This window comes from Macaca mulatta, chromosome 12, assembly GCF_049350105.2.
Source record: "Macaca mulatta isolate MMU2019108-1 chromosome 12, T2T-MMU8v2.0, whole genome shotgun sequence".
NCBI lineage: Eukaryota > Metazoa > Chordata > Mammalia > Primates > Cercopithecidae > Macaca > Macaca mulatta.
In genome coordinates this window covers 75,946,986-75,972,860 of record NC_133417.1, presented here as the reverse complement: position 1 = coordinate 75,972,860, position 25,875 = coordinate 75,946,986, and the positions used below count along the sequence as shown (strand labels likewise).

Here is a 25,875-nt window from a genome sequence, read left to right as displayed (position 1 = left end):
TTGATTATTAAATTTCTTTAAGATTTATTTACTTCTGCTCTGATACCTTAGGGTCTGCTACAGCAATCTATAAATTTTTTGTTGTAATATCTCTTTAGGATTGCAGTGAGATCCAAGTGAGTGGTCAATTTGTGTGTGTGTGTGTGTATGTATGTATTTGTACTCCAAATGCTGTAAGGTGTAGGAAGAATCATTCTGATTTTTTCTTTCTTCCTCTTTTAACTATTATAAAATATTTTCATTTTATTTGTTTTCTACTAGTAAATTATTCCTTCTTAAATTAAAATTTGCATGGACTAGAAATAGCTCATTTTATGTTATGTCAGTTTTCAACTACCTTACAGTATACACATTATAAAAACAGATTTCTTGTAGTACAGAATACAACCCAGCATCTGATTAGGTATAGATTTTCATGTGGAGGATGTTTTCTTGAAATAGATTTTTGCCTTATCTCATTCCATCTTTTGGGCATTGAAAAGAGCACTTTGGTCTTTTAACTCTATAATATACTATTCTTCCCATCACTGTAAAAAATTGATGCATGGGTAAAAATATCTTTTTTATATTGCAAATAAATTGAGCTTGTTATAGTCCCCTCTCTTCATTTTCAGGAAGAGGCAGAAATCCAGGCAGAACTTGAACGTTTGGAAAGAGTCAGAAATCTTCACATACGTGAGCTGAAAAGAATAAACAATGAAGATAATTCACAGTAAGTCATTATATGCATTTCACAGTTTTATATTATTAAAACTCCTCCTCCCCTCCCCGCCCCGTAGAGAGCGTAAACACAATATTTCCTTCTTGGGTTGTCTCATCGTACTTAGAAAAGATCCAAAGTCGTTCCCGTGGCTTGGAAGGCCTTTTATGATCTGGTCCCGGGCCACCTAACTGTCCTCACTTCTCTTAAACATGTCAAGGGCATTCCCATCTCAGTGCGCTTTTGTGCTTACCATTTCCTCCGCCTGGATGTTCCTCCTCTAAACACCTAATTGGCTTAATTACTTATCTCACTCCAAATGTTCTTTAGAAAGGCCATTCTTAGACCACCGTATTTAATATAGTAGTCCCTAGCCAGGCCCAGTGTTGCTCACCTGTAGTTCTAGCTACTCAGGAGGCTAAGGTAGGAGGATTGCTTTGGCCAGGAGTTCAAAACCAGCCTCGTCAACATAGTGAGACCCCCATTTCTTAAAAAAAAAAAAAAAAAAAAAAACCAATCTCTGCCTCTTCATATCCTCTTTTAGTATTGTTACCTTGCTTTACATTTTCACAATGTTGATCACTATCTGAAATTATAAATTTATTTTGTAGTTATTGTCTCCTCCCTCTAGAATGTAAGCTTCATGAGTGCAAGGACTTGGTTTTGTTCTTGCTGTATCCATAAAGCCTAGACCAGTGCCTGACATATGGCAGGCACTTAACAAATATTTGAATACCAAAGTTAATGTTATAGTAGTGAAGGAGAAATTATTTCAACCAAAAGTATTTCAGTAAGCCATGTGTCCCACATTATGCAAGAATTGGGAGAGAAATGGAAAAGTAGAAGTTACAGTCTGTATTCTTAATCGGTTGTCAGAATGAGTGCCATAGACAGTACATGTTGAAGCAATTGAAAGAAAAGAAAATATCTGTGGGCTTGTGGGAGCTTCATGAAAAAGATAGAAATTGAGCAAGACGTAGAAGTAGAAATTAAGCAAGGTACTACTTGGATTTAGCTGATGTAAAAGAGAGGAAAGGTTTCTGTTTACACTTCATCTTTAAGACTATTCATGTAGTTTAAAGCTTCATGAGTTAATACAAGTATCAGAATAGGAAGTGGCCAATTTCTGAGTGAAATAAAATCTTGCTTAGAAAGGCCTTCTTGTGATGTCTATGTATGTGTGTAATTCAGAAATACACAGATCATTCCATTGTGTGCAGGGAAAGAAATAATATAGTTATGGAATAACCTAAATTATGTCAGATTAAAATTCTAATGAAAGCCAGATGTGCTGGCTTACGCCTGTAATCCTGGCACTTTGGGAGGCCAATGCAAGCAAATTACTTGAGCCCAGGAGTCGAAAACGAGCCTGAGCAAGGTGGAAAAACCCTGTCTCTACAAAAAATACAAAACTTAGCAGGGAATGGTGGCATGCACCTGTTGTCGCAGCTACTTGGCAGACTGAGGTGGGAGGATCGCCTGAGCCTGGGATGTTGAGCCTGCAGTGAGCCTAGATTGCACTCCAGCCTGAGTGATAAAGTGAGACTTTGTCTCAAAAAAAAAAAAAAAAAAAAGGCGAGGGGCCAGGTGTGGTGGCTCACGCCTGTAATCCCAGCACTTTGGGAGGCTGAGGTGGGCGGATCACTTGAGGTTAGGAGTTCGAGACCAGCCTGGCCAACATGGTGAAACCCCATCTCTACTAAAAATAAAAAAACTAGCCGGGCATTGTGGTGGGCACCTGTAATCCCAGCTAGTTGGGAGGGCTGAGGCAGGAGAATCACTTGAACCCAAGAGGCGGAGGTTGCGCCATGGCACTCCAGCCTGGGCAACAGAGCAAGACTCTGTCAAAAAAGAAAGTGAGACTCTGTCTAAAAAAGAAAATCTAATAGAGCATATGGTACAAAACTAATTTAAGACTAACTGTTCTGAAAATTACATTTCAAATTTTGTGGATCTGACTTACATTGATGAAAATAAAATCAACTGTTACAGCTTTACAGTGTGGCTTGAAACGAAGCAGAAATTTCTTATATCTACAAGTTTCTCAAGAAAAAGCTTAAATTACTTAATCTGTAGTCAATTGATTTTGAAAAAAAAAAATAAAATACAATGTATTTTGGCCGGGCGTGTTGGCTCCTGCCTGTAATCGCAGCACTTTGGGAGGCTGAGGCAGGGGGATCACGAGGCCAGGAGTTCGAGACCAGCCTGGCCAATATGGTGAAACCCTGTCTTTATTAAAAATACAAAAATTAGCTGGGCATGGTGGCACATGCCTACTGTAGTCCTAACTAATCGGGAGGCTGAGGCAGAAGAATTGCTTTAACCCGGGAGGCTGCGGCTGCAGTGAGCCTAGATGAGCCAGAGCGAGTCTCTGTCTCAAAACAAACAAACAAAAAAAGCAGTGTGTTAGCATTGTAAAGCTAACATTGGTTCTTTTTTTTTTTGAAAGTGTACATTTTGGAACCATAATTTTCTGCTAAGTCCTGCCTTTTATTAGCCGTTAAGCAAGTTACTTAACTTCTCTTTGCAGCAGTACCTTCATTGATAAAATAGACATAGTTATAAGACCTACCTGATAGAGTAAGTTGAAAACTGAATGAGTTAATACAGGTAAGAGCATACACCACATAAGTTGAACATCCCAATTTTGGAAATCTGAAATGTAAACTGCTCTGAAATCTGAAAATTTTTGAGCACTGACATGACATTCAAAGGTCATGCACAAAGGAAATGCTCATTGGAGCATTTCAGATTTTGGATTTTCAGATTAAGGACGCTCAGTTGGCAGTATCCTAAAATAAAATTAAAAAAAAAAAAATCCAAAATCGGAAACACTTCTGGTTCCAGGTATTTCAATAAGGGATACTCAGCCTATATACGGCAAGTACAATAAATACTAAATAGTAATAGTGGTAGTATTACCTATGAGTGATTTTTTTTTTAATTTTAAAAAATCTTTTTAAAAATTGGTGGTTAATTTATTTTACAAAAGTCCAAAGACAGTAAAATTTAATGATGAAGGCCAGTTTATAATTGTGTTTAATCATATGTCCATACTGTAAAATATTGATTAATTATAACTCCCAATAAAAAGTCTGTTTTTTCCAGAGAAGTGATTCATGCTGAGTACATAAAGGATTTTATGAAGCTCTTGGCAATGCAGTAATTGTTAGGTCTTTGTGAGAGTGCTATAATTGGTCATTGATCCTGAATATTGAGCTATAAAAGTTAAGTTTTGTGAGCACCAAAGCTTTAAGATGGGTGGTAGTTGTGCAGGTAGACTGGTAGAGAATGAAAAGAAATATTGAATGAAATTTGAAATTAGCAGTGGAGTAACTGAGAAATAAATAGCTAGGAGTAGAATAAGAGAGTAGAACTTCAATGTAGAAGGAATTTTTGTGTGTGTGTTTTAATATGTCTGTTTTTTCCCCCCACCCATAAGGTTCAAAGATCACCCAACATTAAATGAAAGATATTTATTACTTCATCTACTTGGTAGAGGTGGCTTTAGTGAAGTATATAAGGTAATGTAAATTTTATTCTGTTTTTTTACACTAATGTAGCAAGGATATAGGAGTATGTGGTTAAGAAGTACTTATGTTGGCTGGGCATGGTGGCTCACACATGTAACCCCAGGGCTTTGGGAGATGGGAGGGTGCCTGAGGCCAGGAGTTTGAGACCAACCTGGGCAACATAGTGAGACCTCGTCTCTACTAAAAAAAAAAAAATCAGCCAGGTGTGGTGGCGCACACATGTAGCCCCAGCTACTCAGGAGGCTGAGGTGGGAGTATCTCAGAGTCCAGAAATTCATGGCCACAATAAGCTATGATTGCACCACTGCACTCTAGTCTAGGTGACACAGCAAGACCCTGTCTCAAAAAAAAAAAGAGGTACTTGTCTTTTGTTTATCGATTATATGTCCTCATTACAAAAAAGGGTTTGTTGTGGCTTCTGTTTTCTTCTTTCCAGAATCCGAAGACTGTTTGCTATCTGCACAGTCCCTGTGATATTTGATACCTAGTCACCATTAACCAGTCCAATACAAAGAGTAGCAGCTATTTAAATCAAGATAGGCAGGTAGCCATTTAATACAGTACACTTGTAGAAAGATTGTACCCCTTAATTTAAAAACGTCTGAAGTATTAACATGTCCTGAATTTATCCAAATTTCTACCTATGTCAAGTCTGTTTCTCAAATGCATATGTATAAATGTAGGCATTTTTACTCCCCATGTTCACTATTTTATACCTTTCTCTCTTTATTTTTTTGTACTTTACGTTGTATCTTTTAGTGTAACCTTTAAATATTGGATTCCTAAGGTCCCTTTTATCATTCTGTATTCTCTCTTAAGAAGGTTTTTATCCTCTCTCATTCACTGGGTTGTCTATTTGTTGTCACCCCCAGGTGATACACAGCTCACACTTTCTTTCTGAGCTCAATACCTCAAAGTGTGTTTGTATACATGACTTACCTCATGTGGGTGCTTCGTAGGTACTGGAAACTCACATTTGAAATAGAAGTTGTCTTCCTCTCCTTTAAAATGCCTTTTAACACTGCTTCTGACTTCCCTGACTTCAGTATATAACATTGCCATTCATCTGTGTGGTCCTTCAAGTGAAAAAAACACAAAAACCATCGTATGCTCTTCTTTTCCCCTTATTCCCTTGCCCTCACATATTATAAGTCCCTAGTTCCTGCTATTATTAATGTCATTAAGTTCTCCTAATTCAGCCATGACCCTTCCCTTCTGTCTCTTAGCTCAAGGCTTCTTCCGGAACCTCATAGCTGATTGTCTTCTTTTGGGCGTTGCTTTTCTCAAGTCATTTTGTACACTGCAAATAGAGTAAACTTTTAATAAAAGGCAACCTGATCATCTGTCCTACTTAAAAGCGCCAGTAGCTTCCCATTTGCTCTTAGAATGAAGTCCTAGTGAAGGGTATATGCTCATCTTTAGTTCCTCTAAACAGCTTCCCTGACCCTCTGCATCTTCTCAGAGAGATTTGGTGTATTTGATAGTATTACAGATTCCTTGTAATACTTTGTGCTTCATTACATATTGGCATAGTTGGTTAAAAGCTTTGGTTCTGAAGCCATACAGCTAAGTTTAAATCCTGACTGCTATTGACTAATTTTATTAATTTGGGCTTCTTATTTAAATCTCTGTCTCATGTCTCCTTCTGGAAATAGTAACAATACCTACATTATAGGGTTGTTGCAGTGATTAACTGAGTTGTCACATGTAAATCACATAGAACATCTAAGATAAGCTAATAAGATTATTAGAAATCTTGCCTGTTGGCCATGGCTCATACCTGTAATCTTAGCACTTTGTGGGGCCAAGGCAGGCAGATTGCCTGAACACAGGAGTTTGAGACCAGTCTGGGCAACATGGTGAACCCCTGTTTCTACTAAAAATACAAAAAAAAGTAGCTCGGCATGATGGCACATGCCTGTAGTCCCAGCTACTTGGAGGCTGAGGCATGATAATTGCTTGAGCCTTAGAGGTGGGAGGTTGCAATGAGCCAAGATTGTGCTACTGCACTCTACGCTGGGGGACAGAGGGAGACACTTTCTCTCAGAAAAAAAAGGAATCCTGACTGTTGCATGGGTCAAACACTATGCCCTTCTCGCTTCAGGTTCTGAGTTGGAAAAATGGGATTTAGATTAAGAGAACTTCAGTTCTGGTATCAGTTCAACCATGCACTATTTTTTGTTATTTTGTTAACTTAGATAAGCATTACATGTCAGGGTCCTCACCTTCCTCATTCATCAAAAGTGATCTTTGAGCTCTCTTCCAATTCCTGTTTCTCTGATTCTAATAATAGTTTATCCTTAAGAACTTAATGGGTGAAGTAGGCTTAACATAAGGTAGAAAAGATTATCATGATAGTTCAGCTGGGATCTAAAAGTCACTAAAAGTGCAGTTAGCATTAGCGTGGCCTAAAAGTTGTTGAGCTTATGAACTTACCATGAGCCTTCATAACAGCCCTTTACCACTGCCTGGTTGTATTTTAAATAACTATTTTAGCCTCATAGGTAGGACTTTTGTAGAAGAGGCTTACATAGAGATTAGAAAGTGCAGATTGGGGCCCAGTGACTTGAACTTTCTATACTGACCTAAATACTAGTGACATCATTCTCTAAGCCCTTTAAAGCCCTTTCATGATTGCCAGGTCTGTTGGAAAACAGCCAGACAAAAAGCAGATTGTAAGTCAAGAAGTAAAGAGTTGTATTTTATACCAAGGTGGGAGATGTTGAGTCAGTTGCTGAGTGATTGCCTTATTAATCTTATGGAAAGGTTTACTTCTACTCAACTGAAATCTTGGGAGGATGATGTGTTATATATAATTTATTATAATCAGTATACTCTGATAATAACTTTTTATTGGTTATATACTTAGTTTTTTCTTCAATTATCCTTTATTATGATTGCCTTTGAATTTAATTCTTTATAGATTTGTTCTGCCTTGTCCCTTACATAAACTTATTTTATTTTTATTCTTTTTAGTTTCTTTACACTTAACCTTTGTTAATAATATGTAATTAGCTAATGTTTCTTGGCTGTACCATGTATTGTTCTAAACACCTCATATGTTTTACCCCATTTAATCCTCTCAATAACCCTAACTTTTGGGGCTCAGAGAGGGTATTAGCACAGAGTCACTCAGTTAATAAGCTAATCTGATTGCAAAGAGAATATTTTTTTTTTTTTTTTTTTTTTTTTTTTTTTTTTTTTTTTTTTTTTTTTTTGAGACGGAGTCTCGCTCTGTCGCCCAGCCCAGGCTGGAGTGCAGTGGCGCGATCTCGGCTCACTGCAAGCTCCGCCTCCCGGGTTCACGCCATTCTCCTGCCTCAGCCTCCCGAGTAGCTGGGACTACAGGCGCCCACAACCGCGCCCGGCTAATTTTTTGTATTTTTAGTAGAGACGGGGTTTCACCGTGGTCTCGATCTTCTGACCTTGTGATCCGCCCGCCTCGGCCTCCCAAAGTGCTGGGATTACAGGCGTGAGCCACCGCGCCCGGCGCAAAGAGAATATTCTTAACAACTGTATGCTGTATTATATCTCATCTCATACTTTTATAGTTTTGTACCAAAGTAGTCACTTTACTGTTTATCCCCTCCTGTTTATGTTTAGGTTAAATTGATGGGAGGGAATGGGGACCTTCTTTCTAATAAATACGTAAACTTTTAAGTGAAAGGGGCACCTTTCTGTATAAATCACAATAGAACCAAAATTATTAAATGTCTCTTTAATAGTATTCATTGTTTAAAAAAAAAAAAACAAGTCATATAAAGCTGTTAAAACACTGATCATTCTGTGTTTTTAATTTAAGAAATAGGCTGGTGATTTGAACAAATGAAGTATAAATTCTTTTTGAGACAACCAGGGAAAATTGAAGATAGGTTAGGTATTAGACGAGATTAAGGAATTATTACTGATGTAGTTAGGTGTGATAATGATATGTGGTTATTTTTATTTAAATACTGATGTGTTTACTAGGAGGAAATAATGTATTTGTTTTAATAATACTCTGGTTGAGGGGGTGGGATGCAAGGGTAGTAGGGAATAGATGAAACAAGAATGGCAAAATATTGATAATTTTTGAAACTGGGTGGTGGGGCGTAACTGGGTGGTAGACTACTATAGTAGTCTACTTTTGTATATGTTTGAACAGTTTTATAATAACTGTAGAATTTTTTTTCAACAGTTGGAAAAATAACTGTTAGGAACTATTTAATTTTTCTAAAAAGTGAAAAAGAAGTAGGGCATTGCTAGGAAAAGATAGATTTAAGAGGTTTTATCCGACCTAAAAAAAAGTGGTACAGTCTGTTTTCCTGGCTGCTTACTACCAGTATAGAGGAATAAATCCATATTAAAAACCAATAATAGCTTTATTGTTTTATTTCTATTCAGTATATTGGCATTTATAAAATTTAATGTGAAAATTCACATTAAGGTTTTTTCTGATTTATTACCATGGAATTTTTGTCTTCTGATAATAAAAGTGTCATTGAACTATATATAGTCTTAGCAGAGAAGATAATTAATAATTGTAGGGTTTGTCCTAGTTCCATATTATTGCAAAAATTATCACCAAAATAAAAAACATCTCTTCAGGTATTCAGTTGGTCTTTCATCTTAATTGTGTTTGACTTGAAATCCTAGGCTTTTGACCTATATGAACAAAGATATGCTGCTGTGAAGATACATCAGCTTAATAAAAGCTGGAGAGATGAGAAGAAAGAAAACTACCACAAGTAAATACTAATACTTTATGGTTTTTTTTAATTGAATATTTTTTGAATGGTCATGGAGAATTAATACACTGTCTTCCTGTAGACATGCCTGCAGAGAGTATAGAATACATAAAGAACTGGATCACCCCAGAATAGTTAAACTCTATGATTATTTCTCCTTGGATACAGATACGTAAGTGAATATTAAGGTTTAATTTTTAAGGAAGGATATGCTTACTCTGTCTTTCCCCATCCTGTGTTGATGATATAAATACTCTCCATTTCCCCATTGTGATTCTGAATTCTTGGATAATACTTATGTCTAATTTCTTTTCTCTTCTCTGTTGTAGGTTTTGTACAGTGTTAGAATACTGTGAAGGCAATGACTTGGATTTCTATCTGAAGCAACACAAGTTAATGTCAGAGAAAGAAGCTAGGTCTATTGTAATGCAGATTGTAAATGCACTAAGATATCTCAATGAGATCAAACCCCCTATTATACATTATGATCTTAAGCCAGGTAATTATGAAATTTGTCTAATTTTTTTTAAAACGAGTATAGTTTTTTAAAGTCATTAAGTTATCTGAAAACATGATTTTTGGTTTCACTTTTAAGACATCAGTAGAATACTAGTAAAATTTAAAGTTACTAAAGTTATGTTTTTCATCTATGTATCATTAAAATAATCTTATATTTTATTCTTAGGAAACATCCTACTGGTAGATGGAACAGCATGTGGTGAAATCAAAATCACTGATTTTGGTCTGTCCAAGATTATGGATGATGATAGCTATGGTGTAGATGGAATGGATCTAACTTCTCAGGGGGCAGGCACTTACTGGTAAGTATATTACTAAAAACATCAGAATGTCTAGATTAGTGCCCAGTGCTTTTATGATAAAATTTAGGTTTTTTTTTTTTCCATGTGGCCATTAAGATTACTGTGGTAAAAGGTACTGATATTAAACTCTCAGTTGAGAGGGAGACTTCTGTGGTCATTCCTCTTCTCATCTGTTCTTACTGCAAATAACAGCATACTGGAGAGAGAATGACTTGGCATTAACAAGTGACTTCAGTACCTGCCAGTCAGAAACTCCTAACAGGAAGAATTCATTCATGGGTTTTCTTCTACAATGTTAAGGTGATGTTTATCATAAATATGAATACGTACGTTAATATAATATTTTAACTATTGCAAGCAAAAACTGCAAGCATCAAGCCCTCTCTGTGGAGGTTATATGGTTGCAGGGATTTTCGTTTTATTTTGAGACAGGGTCTTGCCCTATCACCCAGGCTGGAGTGCAGTGGTATAATCTTAGTTCACTGCAGCCTCAAACTCCTAGGCTCAAGCAATCCGCCCACTTACTCTTGAGTAACTGAGACCACAGGTACGCACCACTATGCCCAGCTAATCTAAATTTTTTGTAGAGACAAGGTCTTAATTTGTTGCCCAGGCTGGTCTTGAACTCCTAGTATCAAGTGATCTGCCTCTCCCAAAGTGCTTGGATTAGAGGCATGAGCCACTGCACCTGCCTGGTGGTTTTTGTGGAAGATGGATGTTTTGTTGGTTGTGAATGGGAGATAAATTTGACATATTCTTTGGACTTGACTTTCAGAAATCCCTTTTAAAGACTTAGTATGTATAGATTTAAATTTAGATATAATCACAGATTCATAGATACAAATCTAAATGACTGTCATCCCCCTCAGTATACCTACATGTTCACAGAAACTGCTTCAGCGTGAATTTTCAAACTTGTTAAATTCACCAGAGTGGAGAACATAAACTATAAAATTTCAGAACAAACTTAATTCTCAGAGAAAATTAGCATAAACAGTGACATTTTAATGGGAAGAAAGATAACTGCGTTCAAGTTCATTGAAACGGGATTGTGACTACGAACATAAATGTGACCTCAGGTTTTCCAGAACAGTGTTCACACAGCCTGAGCACATCATAACCAGTTACACATGATGCCGCTGGTCTGTATAGATACCACTTTTAATGAGCAGGGATTAGTCATATTCGTGTATTCTTTTAAAGCCACTTTAAAATTTTAAATTTGGCTTGTGGCATTTCCTAGGAACATGGATAAGATAAGAATGTCATGAATTTTTTATTCATATTTTAAGAAAACTATTCAAACTGCTAACCCCCTGAAAGTCAATATTCTCAAAGTCTTTGGACTTTTTTAGCAACAAGGCTCTTTTTTTTTTTTAACAACAAAATCTTACTCTAATCAACAAAACCAACAAAAACAAAGCATCCTGGTAGATTCTTAGATTCCATGGAAGATAGCTTGAAAACCATGTTCTAAATAATAAATTATTCTTCCTCTACAGGACATTCTCAATATTTGTTTCTCTCTCACTCTGGCTTCACTAGTATAGGGAAGGACAAGGAAATTTCCCTTTTACAGATAGTCAAGAGACAAAGACCTTATGTTTTAGGGTCTGTACTGGAAGGAGATACAATGATGGCATTGTTATATAAGGACATGGAATGTATTTCTCAGGGAAATCTGTGGTCCAAAAATTGGTTTATGTCTACAGTCATATTAGTTGTTTAGCTATGTACAGCTGACCTTGAATAAAATGGATTTGAAATGCATGGGTCCACTTTTATGTGGCTTTTTTTTTCGATAAATACATTGGAAAATTTTTTGGAGATTTGCAACAATTTGAAAAATCTCACTGACGAACCATGTGGCCTAAAAATATTGAAAAATTTGGCTGGAGGTGGTGGCTCACGCCTGTAATCCCAGCACTCTGGGAGACTGAGGTGGGCGGATCACTTGAGGTCAGGAGTTTGAGGACAGCCTGGCCAACGTGGTGAAACCTCGTCTCTACTAAAAATACTGAAAGTACAAAAGTTAGCTGGCCGTGGTGGTGCATGCCTGGAATCCCAGCTACTCGGGAGGCTGAGGCAGGAGAATTGCTCAAACCCGGGAGGCGGAGGTTGCAGTGAGCTGAGATCATACCACTGCACTCCTGCCTGGGCGACAGAGCAAGACTCTGTCTCAAAAAGAAAGAAAGAAAAAGAAAAAATTAAGAAAAAGATATGTCATGAAGGCATTAAATTAATGTAGACACTTGTCTGTTTTATCATTTACTGCCGTAAAATGTACACAAATCTATTATAAGAAGTTAAAATTTATCAAAACATGTATACAAACACAGACTGTACCTGGTGCTATTTGCAGTTGAGAGAAATGTAAACAAAAGTAAAGATGCCATATTAAATCATAATTTCATAAAATTAACTGTACCCATACTGTGTACTGTAATAATTTTGTAGCTATGTCTTGTTACTATTGTAAGGAGCTCAACTGTTTTGAGTATCTGTTTAAAACATTGTGATGCTAATCTCCTCCATGTGAGCAATTAATCTCTCCAGTAAAAGGCCTATCAGAGTAAAAAGTAATCTCTCGTGATTCTCAAATATTTTTCATCATGTTTAGTGCAATATTGTCAACCTTGAATAACACCAGTAATGCTGGAAGTGCTCTTAAGGAGCAGAGAAAAATCATGACATTACAAGAAAAAGTTGAATTGCTTGATATGTACCATAGATTGAGGTATATAGTTTGGATTGAGGAATAGTTGCCCACCATTCCAAGATAAATGAATTCAACAAAAAGATCATTGTTTAAAAAAAAGAAATTTGTAAAGCTGTCTCTGCAGGTATGTCAGCGGGCACAGAAACCTTGTACTTTTTGCAAAACACCATTTTGTCTCTAGTTGAAAATGCAAGCTGTGCATGGTGACTCATGCCTGTAATCCCAGAACTTTTGGGAGGCTGAGGCAGACAGATCACTTGAGCCTGAGAGATGAAGATCAGCCTGCGCAACGTGGTGAAAGCCCATCTCTACATAAACATACAAAAATTAGCCAAACATAAAAAATTACAGGCACATGCCTGTAGCCCCAGCTACACAGGAGGCTGAGACAGGAGGATCATTGCTTGAGCCTGGGATGCGGAGATTGCAGTAAGCCCAGATTGCACCACAGCACTCCAGCCTGGGTAACAGAGTGAGAACCTGTCTCAAAAGAAAAGGACAAAGAAATGCAGCTTTTTGGGTGCATGATACCCATAGACTGTAATGTGAGTTTAGAAAAAACAAAGAGATTATATGACAATTTTAAAGCAAAAGGAAGGTGAAGGATCTAAAGCTGGAGAATTTCATGCCAGTAAAGGATGGTTTAATAATTTTAGAAAGAGGTTTGACTTTAAAAATGTCAAGATAACAGGAGAAACAGCTCCCGCCACCCAAGAGTTCCCACATGTTATTAAGAAAACAATTGAGGCTGGGCGCAGTGGCTCACACCTGTAATCCCAGCACTTTGTGAGGCCGAGGCGGGCGGATCACGAGGTCAAGAGATCGAGACCATCCTGGCCAATGGTGAAACCCCATCTCTACTAAAAATACAAAAATTAGCTGGGTGTGGTGGCGCGTGCCTGTAGTCTCAGCTACTAGGGAGGCTGAGGCAGGAGAATTGCTTGAACCCAGGAGGCAGAGGTTGTAGTGAGTGAGATCACGCCACTGCACTCCAGCCTGGGCAACAGAGCAAGACTCGGTCTCATTCATGAATGAATGAATGAAAAAGAAAAAATAATTGAGGAGAAAGGATAGCTGCCTGAACAGATAATTTAATGCAGACAGAAGTGCCTTATTCTAGAAAATAAAAATGTCACAGAGGACATTTATATTTGTAAGGAAGAGAAATTTGATTTGATACAGGAAGGGACAGGCTAACTTTGCTGTTTTATGCAAATGCAGTTGGGTTTATGATCAGGACTGCCCTTATCTATAAAGCTGCTAACTCTGTAGCCTCAAACAGAAAAGATAAATACCAGCTGCCAGCCTTTTGCCTATACAACAAGGAGGCCTGGACAGTGAGAACCCTATTTTTTGGATTGGTTCCATCAGTGCTTTGTCCCTGAAGTCAGGAAGTACCTTGCCAATAAGGGACCACCTTTTAAAGTTCTTTGATACTGGACAATGCCCCTGGCCACCTAGTAGCCCATGAGTTTAACACTGAAGATATTGAAGCCATCTACTTGTTCTCAAACAAAACAATATCTCTAATTCAGCCTCTAGATCAAGAGGTCTTAAGGACCTTTAAGGCTCATTACACATGATACTCTATGGAAAGGATTGTCAGTGCTGTTAAAGAGGACCCCAGTAGAGAGAACATCATGAAAGTCTGCAAGGATTACATGACTGAAGATGTCGTCATTGTTTTAGAAAAAGCCATGAAAGCCATCAAGCCTGAAAGAGTACATTCCTGCAAGAGAAAACCGTGTCCAGATGTTGCGTGTGACTTCACAGGATTTATGACAGAGGCAATCAAGGAAATCATGGAAGAGACTATAGATATGGCAAAGAAGGTGGGGTGAAGGGTTTCAAGATATGGATCTTGGAGAAATTCAAGAGCTAATAGACACCCCTCCAGAGGAGTTAAGGTGACTTGATGGAGATGAGTGCTTCCAAACTGGTACCAGATGATGAGAAAGAAGTAGTAGAAGAGACACTACCAGAAAACAAGTTGACATTAGACAGCCTGGCAGAAGGGTTTCTATTAGTCAAGACATTGCTTTTGACTTTTATGACATGGACCCTTCTATAATACAGGCACTGAAACTAAAACAAATGGTGGAAGAAGGATTGATATTATATGAAAAAGCAAAACAAATTATGATGTATGTCTGTAAAGTTGCACTAAGTGTGTCTGTCTCCCCTTTCATCTCTTCCCCCTCTGCCACCCCTGAGACAGCAAAACTAACCCCTCCTCAGTCTACTCAACCTAAAGATGACAAGGATGAAAACTTTTGTCATAATCTACTTTCACTTAATGAGTAGTGATTTTCTCTTACGATTTTTCTTAATAGCAATTTTTTTCCTCTAGCTTACTATAAGAATTTAGTATATAATACTTACAGCATAGAAAATATGTGTTAATTAACTGCTCATGTTATCAGTAAGTCAACTTCCAGTCAACAGTGGGATATTAGTAGTTAACTTTTTTTTTTTTTTTTTTTTGACGGAGTCTTGCTCTGTCACCCAGGCTGGAGTGCAGTGGCACGGTCTCAGCTCACTGCAACCTCTGCCTCCCAGGTTCAAGCAATTCTCCTGCCTCAGCCTCCCGAGTAACTGGGATTACAGGCACCCGCCACCATGCCTGGCTAATTTTTTTGTATTTTTTGTAGAGGCAGGGTCTCACCATGTTGGCCAGGCTAGTCTTGAACTGCTAACCTCGTGATCCACCCGCCTCGGCCTCCCAAAGTGCTGAGATTACAGGCCTGAACCACCACACCCAGCCTAGTAGTTAACTTTTTAACTTTTTAGGGAGAGTCAAAAGTTAGACATGTGGCCAGGCACGGTGGCTGACTCACGCCTCTGATCCCAGCAGGAAGACCACTTGAGCCCAGGAGTTGAAGACCAGCCTGGGCAACATAGCAAGACCTTGTCTGTATACATTTTTTAAAAAAATTAGCCAGGCATGGTGGTGTGTGCCTGTGGTCCAGCTAATTGGGAGGCTAAAGTGGGAGAATCGCTTGAGCCTGGGAGATCGAGGCTGCAGTGAGCTGTGATCGCACCACTGCACTCCAGCCTGGGCAACACAGTGAGACACGGTCTCAAAAAAATAAATAAATAAAAATCATACATGGATTCTTAACTGCATGGGTCAGTGCCTCCAACCCTTATATTGTTCAGGGGTCAACTGTATTTGATATATTTGGATAGCACTGTACATACTCGTGTATTTTAGAATATACATATAATATTGCTCTTATAAATTACCTTTCATCCTCACAAGCTTAAAATATTTAGTTTTGTCTCTCTGGTCTCAAATTCTGGTGGACATCTTTTCCCAAGTTACTTTGACATCAATTTCTGTGGTTGCTCTCCTTGCATGCATACACCTCGTGCCTGGAGAGAGTATAGCTTAATGTTTACAAGCCATTCCTGTTTCAGTTACACACATAGACACCTGCATAAAATACACACTTTTATTGATAACATAAATCCAGCTTTTTACTACATTACAAGTGAGTTATTGGTTATCTTTGGTAGTTTTACTTCAAGGAAGTTTCATGTGTTTTTTAAGAGATCTGTCAACATCCTGCTGAAATCTTACTGATTTTAGCATAGTGAATACAAAACTGCATTTTAAAAAAATAGAGTAAATTCCCATTTAGCAACATTATTCCTTTTGAGAATTTTAAGTTTATCTAAATTTTTTGAGTTGTGAGATGCTTGCATCCCTGATGGATCTTTTACTTATAACTGGAGATGACAGATTGATTTTTACCCTTCATCTATTAACAATTATGAACTGGCTTAGTGCGGTGGCTCATGCCTGTAGTCCTAGCACTTTGCGAGGCCAAGGCGGGCAGATCACCAGCTTGGTCAACAGTGCAAGACTATCACTACAAAGAAGAAAATATTAGCTGGGTGTGCTGGTGCACGTCTGTAGTCCCAGCATTCCGGAGGCTAAGGTGAGAGGATCACGTGAGCCCAGGAGTGTGAGGCTGCAGTGAGCTATTAGCGTAACACTGTACTCCAGCCTGGGTGACAGAGTGGGACCCTGTATCAAAAAAAATTATGAATTTATAAATAGGACGTAGATATTTTTAAAATAGTAATTTTGAATATCCATTGTGTTTCAGACACTGCTAGTGCTTGAAACTGCGCAGTGAATAAGTTCCTGGAGCTGCTCACAGTCTGGTGTGATTGTAGTTGAATGCCGTAATAGAGGCATTGCACCATTCTGCAGTAACACGGAGAAAAGCAGAGCCACCTGGGGGGAAGCAAAAACGGCTTATGGGGATTGGGTGGGTCTTGAAGAAGAAAAGATGCTAAGTAATTGGAGTGATTAGGGAAGGAGTAGTGATTGTCATATTCAAGAGCTCAGAGGATAAAGGAGAGCCGAGTGAGGACGCAAGTGAATTGGTTTTGATTAGCCAATTTGGCGGGTTAGGGTGGGGGAAAATAGTGTGTGCAGATTTTGAAAATATATGTTGTTGCCAGATTAGCATGGGTCTTGTGTTACAAACAAGAGATACAAGGTCTTGTTGGCAGTAAGTGCTGTCGAGGTTGTTTGAACAAAAGAACCACATGATCTGGTGTATATTTTAGGGAGAGAAGTGCCTACAGTTTGAACAGTAGTTAAAGAGGATGGGAGAGGATTTCTTCTATTATTAGATACTCCAAATTAGACCATTGTAATCTCTCTTAAGTTTTTGTTTCTGTAGGTAGGTAGGTAGGTAGGTAGGCAGGCAGATTAGATAGATTAGATAGATAGATAGATAGATAGATAGATAGATAGATAGATAGATAGATAGATAGATAGATAGATAGATAGATAGGATAGAGGTGAACTTTATCACAATGTTGTATGTGTTGGCTCTAGAGTTAAATGATAAAAGAATGTAAATGCTCCAGAAGTTCAGTTGATGATTTTCACTGATGGGAGTCCTAGAGTTTATGTATGGATAAAATTAGTGTGCTAAGATTTTACACTTAGAAGATTTTAAGTTACAGATTGTCAGTAGTAACCTTTCCTTTTTTCTCTCCCACAAAACTTATAGGTATTTACCTCCTGAGTGTTTTGTAGTTGGAAAAGAGCCACCAAAGATTTCCAACAAGGTTGATGTATGGTCAGTTGGAGTCATCTTCTTTCAGTGTCTTTATGGTAGAAAGGTAAATTTCAATTCTGCTAGCCTTCAGCTATACATTGATAAATTAAGTTGAATTTTTCCTTCCTAAAAGCAAAATTTCACTAACTCAAAGTCAATTTAAATCCTTCTAAAGAAAGCCAGGCTTCTCCTCTATTTCTTCCTAAAATTTCCATGGATCAGAATTTATTTTAATGTCACACCAGTTTACTTGACCTGCTTTTTGCTTTCTTTCCCTTTTTTAAAGAAAAGAAGTAACTATCTGTTAACATGCTAATATTTGTCTACCATTGGGAATACTGGAGTCAATACTTTTCATTGTCCACTATTCACTTGACCTCCTCTTACACCCCCCACCCCACCCACAGACACAGTTTGGCCTGGGTGGTCTGTTTCCCCCTGTTGCTTGTCAGGGAGATACCATCAAAGTTAGTCTTAATTATTTCCCAACATTTTTATATTGAAGTTGGAAGTACAGGTTACCATAGATATTATCTAGCCCACATCCCGCCCCATCCCTTCATCAGTAGGGGAAGAGAGGTTAAGGGATTTATGTGGGATCGCCTCACTCCACATCCAGAGCTCCTTCATTTAAATTCGCCTGTGATACACAAAGTATTTGATCTTTGGAAATTGTCATAGGTATTTTCATTACTACTTCATCTCTTCTCTAATTGAACTTCATTGTTTAAGCATTCAGAATAAAGTTTTAAATTTCTTTTTATGTTTTTATCTTATATTGCAACAGCATTATTTTCTTCTTCTTACAGCGTTTAATCTATGTTGAAGATTGATTAGATAGGCTTTCTTGGCCTGCTATCAATTATACCTTGTTTGTATGAGAATTCATCTCAGGTTTCAAATAACTGAGGAAGATTTTGGAACACAAAATATTTGGATTTTGGATTTTGGGAATTCGCTTAGACAGAAATGATATCTGTGTTTAAATATTTTGTGAGAAAAATATCTCAACCTTTAATTTTTTTTTTTTAAGCCATTTGGTCACAATCAGTCTCAACAAGACATTCTTCAAGAAAATACAATATTAAAAGCCACAGAAGTCCAGTTCCCTGTAAAACCTGTTGTAAGCAGTGAAGCCAAGGTATTAAATTTTTGTAAATGAGTTTTGTGAAGTAACTTTTCTTTCATCAGTTTTGCTGACAACAAGGTAAGTACTTTCCAAAAGTAAGTAAAGTCACAAGACTCGCTGCTGCAGGGGATCTGTCCAGCAGGAGCTGGTGATTTACTTTCAGAAAAGGAGTTGCATCAGCCTCTGGTTGCTACAGTTTTTATCTTTTAAGCAGCCAAATATGGTCCCTGATTGTCTGTGTTCATCAGCTGCTACTTTGAAAATTAGGGAAAAATCACAAGATCTGGGCTCATCATTACCTTTTATGTATTATTTATCTGCTTATGTTAATACTGAGATATTATAAGTATATAAGAAATATTAAAAGTAATAATAGGGCTGGGCGTGGTAGCTCACACCTGTAATCTCAGCACTTTGAGAGGCCAAGGCGGGCAGATCATCTGCCGTCAGGAGTTTGAGACCAGCCTGACCAATATGGTGAAACCCCATCTCTACTAAAACTACAAAAAGTAGCTGGGCATGGTGGCACATGCCTGTAATCCCAGCTACTGGGGAGGCTGAGGCAGGAGAATCACTTGAATCTGGGAGGCGGAGGTTACAGTGAGCTGAGATCATGCCATTGCACTCCAGCCTGGGTGACAGAGCGAGACTCCGTCTCAAAAAAGAAAGAAAAAAAAAGTAATAAATACCATTTATTTTAGTGCTTTTATATACATTATCTTGTAACAGCCTTATGAGGTGTAGGTACTTTTGTTATTCCCATTTTATAAAAGAGGAGAACAGCCATGCCATGGCAAAAGGACCTTGTTCAGGATCATACCAGCTAGGAGGCAGCAGAGCTGCGGCTCACAAGTATCTACTCCTCCAGACTCCAAAGTCCACAGCCTTGACCTCTATGCTGCTCTGTATTAGCTCTTGAGAGCTAATCCAGTATAATCCATATGTCTGTATAATAAAATTACAGGAAATAGCTATTTCTAATTAATAGCAAAACTTTTTTGGTGTTCAGTATCTTCCTGCCTTCATCCTATTGGCCTTTTGTGTTTGTGTTTTTATTACTCCTCTGTTGCATTCATCACAAAGCTCTTTTCTCTGTGACTTGCTGTTGTAGGCTTTTCTAAACCTGGTCAAATTCATAAGACAAACCCAAGAAGCTCCTATTTTTTTCTTGTGTGAATAGTGCAGGCCATAAGAATAATTCATAAACAAACACTATATAGTTTCTATATTCTCTTATTCTTACATAATGCAGATACATACTGTGAGATGTTTGGGGTCGTAGTAACCTACCTAATTGAAAATGTGCTGAGTTTTGTGTAATCTCACTGATTGTGTTTATTAGAACTGTCCAGCATTCCATTTTGTCTGTCTTTATTGGTTTTTTGTAAATTATGTGAATGGTGGTTAGAACATTTTGACAATTAAAAAGATAAATATAGGCCAGGCATGGTGGCTTACACTTGTAATCCCAGCTCTTTGGGAGGACAAGGCAAGATGATCACTTGAGGCCAAGAGTTCAGGAACAGCCTGGGCTGTAACATAGGGAGACCCCATCTCTTAAAAAAAAGGGGGGGGGCTAGGCTTAGTAGCTTATGCTATAATCTCAACACTCTGGAGGCAGAGGTGGTTGCTTGAGCCCTGGGGTTCAAGACCAGCCTGACCAACATGGCAAAACCTGGTCTCTACCAAAAATACAAAAATTAGCCAGGCATTGTGGCACACACCTACAGTCCCAGCTACTTGGGAGTCTGAGGTGGGAGGATCACCTGAGCTCAGGAAGGTCAAGACTGCAGTGAGCCATGATGAGACTGCTGCACTCCAACCTGGGGGACAGAGCGAGACTCTGTCTCAAAAAAACAAATAGGCTAGGCGCAGTGGCTCACACCTGTAATCCCAGCAATTTGGGAGGCCTAGGCAGGCAGATTGCCTGAGCCCAGGAGTTCGAGACCAGCCTGAGCGAAATGGTGAAACCCCATCTCTACTAAAATTACAAAAATTGGCTGGGCGTGGTGGCTCACGCCTGTAATCCCAGCACTCTGGGAGGCTGAGGTGGGCAGATCACAAGGTCAGGAGATCGAGACCATCCTGGCTAACACAGTGAAACCCCATCTCTACTAAAAATGCAAAAAATTAGCCGGGCGTGGCAGCACGGGCGCCTGTAGTCCCAGCTACTTGGGAGGCTGAGGCAGGAGAATGGCGTGAACCCAGGAGGCAGAGCTTGCAGTGAGCAGAGATCGTGCCACTGCACTCCAGCCTGGATGACTGAGCTAGACTTCGTCTCAAAAAAAAGAAAAAAAAATACAAAAATTAGCACGGTGTAGGGGCCTGTGCCTTTAGTTTCAGCTTCTGAGGATGCTGAGCTGGGAGGATCGCTTGAGACTAAGAGGTAGAGGTTGCAGTAAGGTGAGATTGCACCACTGCACTCCAGCATGGGTGACAGAGCAAGACCCTGTCTCAAAAAAACAAACAAAAGAGATAAATATTCTTATTTTAAAGCAAAATGAATTATTTTTGTAAGATAAACATGACTGCTTTAAAAAATACTTTAACTGTGCTAGCATCTAAATCTTGTCTTATTTTCTGTCTGTAGCCTCATCGAGAACAGAAATTAAATGAATTTAGTTGACCCAAGATCTGTTTTTTTAATACTGACCAAAAAGGCCAGGAGGAATGGAGCTGCCAAAGGCAAAGTCTCATTTAGCCATTCCTGGTTCTCTTCTTAGGCTCTTTATAGGTGCCACAGTCACCTTTTTGAGATCTGGAATCCAGGAAGGGTTAAGGGGTTGTTGGGGGGATATAATATTAATAAGATACAGTTATATAATATATATCATAATATTTTAATGTAATATATAATATCTCTATATTCTGTATCCCTACAGAAGATACCTTTGCCGAGTATGTTTCCTGACTTGGTGTGGGCATCTTTAAGTACATTACTTGTTGCAGACTTCTTAATCTTAACCTTGCTATTGATAGCCTTTCCACCCCTCAAACTCTAACATATCAGTCTTGATGTTTTTTCTCCCTCTTAATCATTTTTCAGAGTGATCTCTGAAATTTTGTTAAAGATAAAAAAGATAAGACCTCTAAGGGATCAGATTGACTTCTGATAAACAGTAAGCTATGGTAAAATTAGAATAGCTAGTATATTTTTAGAGAAAAATAGACTTCTAATGAATTTCAAAGCAAAGAAAGTACAAAATAGTTACTTTTTAATGTGATTATACTTCTGTTTAGTGGTATATATTAATTTCTAGTGTCAGCAATAAGAAAGGGAAACAATTACCAGTTACCTCCTGAGAATATTTTATCTGTTGTCACCTCCCCCCCAAAAAAAGGATGAACCTCAAAGTTTAATATTAAGTGAAAGAGGCCTGGCAAAGGAGAACATAATTTGTAATTCTATTTATATAAAATTCAAAACAATCAAAACTTAACTGTGGTGTTAGAAGTCAAGATAAAGGTTACCCAGGTTCGACTGGGGACAGAGCCAGTGCCTGGAAGTGAGCATGAGGGGGATTCAGAGGTTCTTTTTCTTGATCTGGTTGCCAGTTACATAGATGTATTTACTTTGTGCTGTGCACTTACGATTTGTGTGCATTTCTAAAAATGTGTTACACTTCAAGAAAGGTTTTATTTGTAAGAGGCTATTCTCAAAAACTAAGTAAAATTGGTTTGAGAAAAAAAAAAGTGATTATATTCCATTTATTTAGCTTTTCCAGGAGTGTAATGATGCATAGGGTTAACCTGGGAAACAATATCCCTAATGGAAGTGTCACTTCAGTGGTCTCTTCATCTAAAGAAAGTCTTTATGTCAGTAGGAAAAAATATTATGGCTGAAAATGGCATCTTACCCTTTGCTAAACTGAAGTGGTAACAAAATGGGATGAGGGTGGGAGGACTGTTTAGCAGAAGAAAAATGCTAGAAAAGGAAGTCTTCAGAATTTCGTAAGCAGAAATAACTTTCCAGTATAAGTTCAAATGGTTGCAGTAGTAATTTAGACTGTAAAGTGAACCACTGCAGGGACTTCAAGTGGTGAGTTGCATTTGGAGTGAGAATTTTATTGCTGCAGAATTTTCTTTTAAGGTTTGAACTTCCAATAAAATGAGATCTACTTATGTCTTAAATGTGTCCATCCTTCTGTTGATTCAGTTGATTGATATTTAGAAGGGAAAAAGATCATTAATTGCTGTCTTTTTCTTTCTCTTTTTGAGGCCTTTATAAGACGCTGTTTGGCATATCGAAAAGAAGATCGATTTGATGTGCACCAGCTGGCAAATGACCCATACCTTCTCCCACACATGAGAAGATCAAATTCTTCAGGAAACCTACACATGGCTGGGCTGACAGCATCCCCTACGCCCCCTTCTTCAAGCATAATTACTTACTGACTTTCCTCCAAGATTGGCATGATATCTTTGAATTGCTTCCAGATGCACACTTGAGTTTGAGAGCATTTGAGTGGTTTTTTTTTTGTTTTTTTGTTTTTTTTTTTACACAAGACATGGTTAAGAACTGTTTGTGAACTGAAGTTCCTCATAGTATCATTTGTATGAGAGTGGATCATGGACAGTGAATAAATGCACACTTCTGACTATAATTTTGAGCAGTGAACGATGACTGCCTGTTACAAAGAAACAGGAATACCATGTTAAGATAGAAGAAAAAACTTTTGTTTATTTGGGGGAACACTGTAAATAACGTTTATAATACTTAAATACATTTGGTTGTTACTAGAGAGTTCTAATATGAAGGGTAGTTTTTCATTATTTAAAAACACATGGAAAAATAAGAGACATATTTCTAACATACGAACTATAGTGCCTGGATACATTCTTCAGCATTTGGCAGTTAATCTGCTGAAACCAAAGTAAGAACTGAATGACAGTGACAGTTGTGTTTTGTAGTAATAGAATGTGAGAGTTAGAATCTTTGGACAAAGTTAGGCTTTGTCATTTGCCTATTCTGGCTTTTACCAAGTTGTACCTCGAGATCACATGTCCGTTTTCTTTCACTGGTTATATTAAAGGGAGAGCTATTATTTCTAAATACTTTACACTTTTGACAAAATGAGCTGCTTGTTTTGAAATCAGTTGAATTCACTAAATTATAATATTGCCAGTGTTTTCAACATGTTAGAATTGATAACAGGTATTTTTCTTTTGTTACCAGGCCTTGTTCATCAAAACAGGTGACAGTATGTAACCAAATGCAGACCAGTTCTATGCAGGATAATGATAAATTCCCTTCTAGCTCTATTGTAAATTGTTGTACAGATGTCATATTTCAATTACTAAGTTTCAGCAGCTTATTCTTGTACAAATGTTTAAAATATGGCTTTTCTAATTGGATATTGTATTTTTTTTAAGTCTTCTTGAAGGCGCTCTAATTGCTGCTAAATGTTGTTGCTTCTTTGCTAAAAAAATTAAATGACCTAGAAGGTGCAAGTTGACTGTACATCATAGAGAGATATTAAAAAGCATACAGTCATTAATCAAGACGTAAAAGTGATCCATGTTGGACATAATTGAGTTTTTTAAATCAGTTTATTGGGTTCTAGGGCTGTGGAGCACATAGATACTAGATTTATAATTTGTTCATGGTTATTCTGCATTTCTAGAAAGTTCTTATCAGCAAGATGGTCCCATAAACAAATTTCTTGTGGTTTGTACAGATTTGTTAAAATGTGAACATTTTCTAACTGCCTTGTAGGGTAGAAACCATATTTTTCAGGATGCTGTATTTCACTCCTGTAAGGACTTTTTCTTTATTGTCACATTCATAATGCTGATACTTACATGTAAGTTGTTCATGTTGCAGAAAAAGGAGGTTATACTTACCACGGATTCTCTTTAATATTGTACAGTTAAACTGTATTTCTGATGTTGCAAGCCATTTTGTTTTTTCATTGTACATAGACACATTGTCTCTTTAAAATGCTGCTGAAATTGTAGAGAATATAGCCAAAACAGTAATAAACAATGACAGTTAAAATGTAAAGACTATGAAAATGACATTGGAAGGGAGCTTTCAAGATGGTAGGATATTGACTGACTGAGCTCCTTAAAAATCAGCTGAATAAATTCCTTAAGTATACTTCAAGACAAGTGTAAATTGTTTCAAGCTGTTAAAGTTAAACCTAATAACCATTATCAAGGCAACTCCTGGGTAAGTAACACTTAGAACTATCAAGAGTGGTTTAAGGGGCCGGCTATACCCATTCCTCTGTAGAGCAGATAGAAATCCTATTTAAAAAAATACTACACGGTAATGAAATCTTAGCATTGATTGAGTGCTTTAGGTGCTGCCTGCAAGTTTTCAGTTTTGTTGTTGGAGTTTTCATCTTTATGAATTATAAAGTCCTGTGTTCATAAAGTAACATTTAAATTCCTGAACTAAAAGAAAATGCCCAGTTTGCTTAAAATTTTGGGGAGATACGAAGTTAATGTGTAAATCTAACTTTGAGGTTCAGTCAGTTTAATAGTATAGACCTAGAGATCACTGCTTTACCATTTTACTTTCAAATGAGTGAGAGCGACTGCTAGTGTCAGAACGCAGGAAAGGGGAAGAACAAGCCATGAAATGAAGTTGCTTTCTTGACCTGGGTTTAGGTCATCATTTTTAAATCAAAGATGTATAGGAGATGAATCAACTTACAGACCCATGTTTTCCTTCTAAAAGTTTCCCAAAGAAATGTTATAGAGTTTGAATAACATGCCAGTGATCCAGCAGGTCCAAGATGGCTAATTGAGCCACATTGAATAACTTACTTTTACCCTCACGTGGAAAGTTGGTATCTATTGCTAAATGATTTCAAGGTCACTCTGACAGTCTTTGACACTACTGTTTTTTTAGGCTTTGATTGTTTTCTAGTCTCCTGGTGTCTGTCCTCAGAATTAAAGCGTGTCCTACATCCCTAAGATAAGAGCCAAGGCCTCTTTTAAGAGTCAGCACTGATACAGCGTAAAATCTACGGTTTTGCATATGATTTAAAAAAATCTTTCTTTGATTTGAATTTGCTTTAGTGTGTACATGTTGAGAGGAAGTAACTGTAGAAACCACCCTAATTTGTAAGTGGGGAGTTGGAGATACTTGGTAGTTTTTCAAAAATACTCAATCTTTTTTTCCCCTTTTCTTTTTAACACTCACTGCCACCTC

At 37.8% G+C, this 25,875-nt stretch overlaps 1 protein-coding gene across 2 annotated transcripts in view; it reads left to right on the top strand.

The window, feature by feature from the left end:
• TLK1 (tousled like kinase 1) overlaps nucleotides 1–24,819 on the top strand; it is a 166,566-nt gene extending 141,747 nt beyond the window's left edge. For both annotated transcript variants that reach the window (XM_028830834.2, XM_077957185.1), the window contains 9 exons: nucleotides 615–712; nucleotides 4,143–4,224; nucleotides 8,869–8,960; nucleotides 9,043–9,132; nucleotides 9,290–9,459; nucleotides 9,646–9,781; nucleotides 17,537–17,648; nucleotides 18,618–18,725; nucleotides 22,932–24,819. In XM_028830834.2, the coding sequence (XP_028686667.1) occupies nucleotides 615–712; nucleotides 4,143–4,224; nucleotides 8,869–8,960; nucleotides 9,043–9,132; nucleotides 9,290–9,459; nucleotides 9,646–9,781; nucleotides 17,537–17,648; nucleotides 18,618–18,725; nucleotides 22,932–23,108 (1,065 nt within the window). In that variant the 3' untranslated portion in view covers nucleotides 23,109–24,819. The remainder of the gene's footprint in view (nucleotides 1–614; nucleotides 713–4,142; nucleotides 4,225–8,868; nucleotides 8,961–9,042; nucleotides 9,133–9,289; nucleotides 9,460–9,645; nucleotides 9,782–17,536; nucleotides 17,649–18,617; nucleotides 18,726–22,931) is intronic.
• The last annotated feature ends 1,056 nt before the right edge of the window (nucleotides 24,820–25,875 follow it).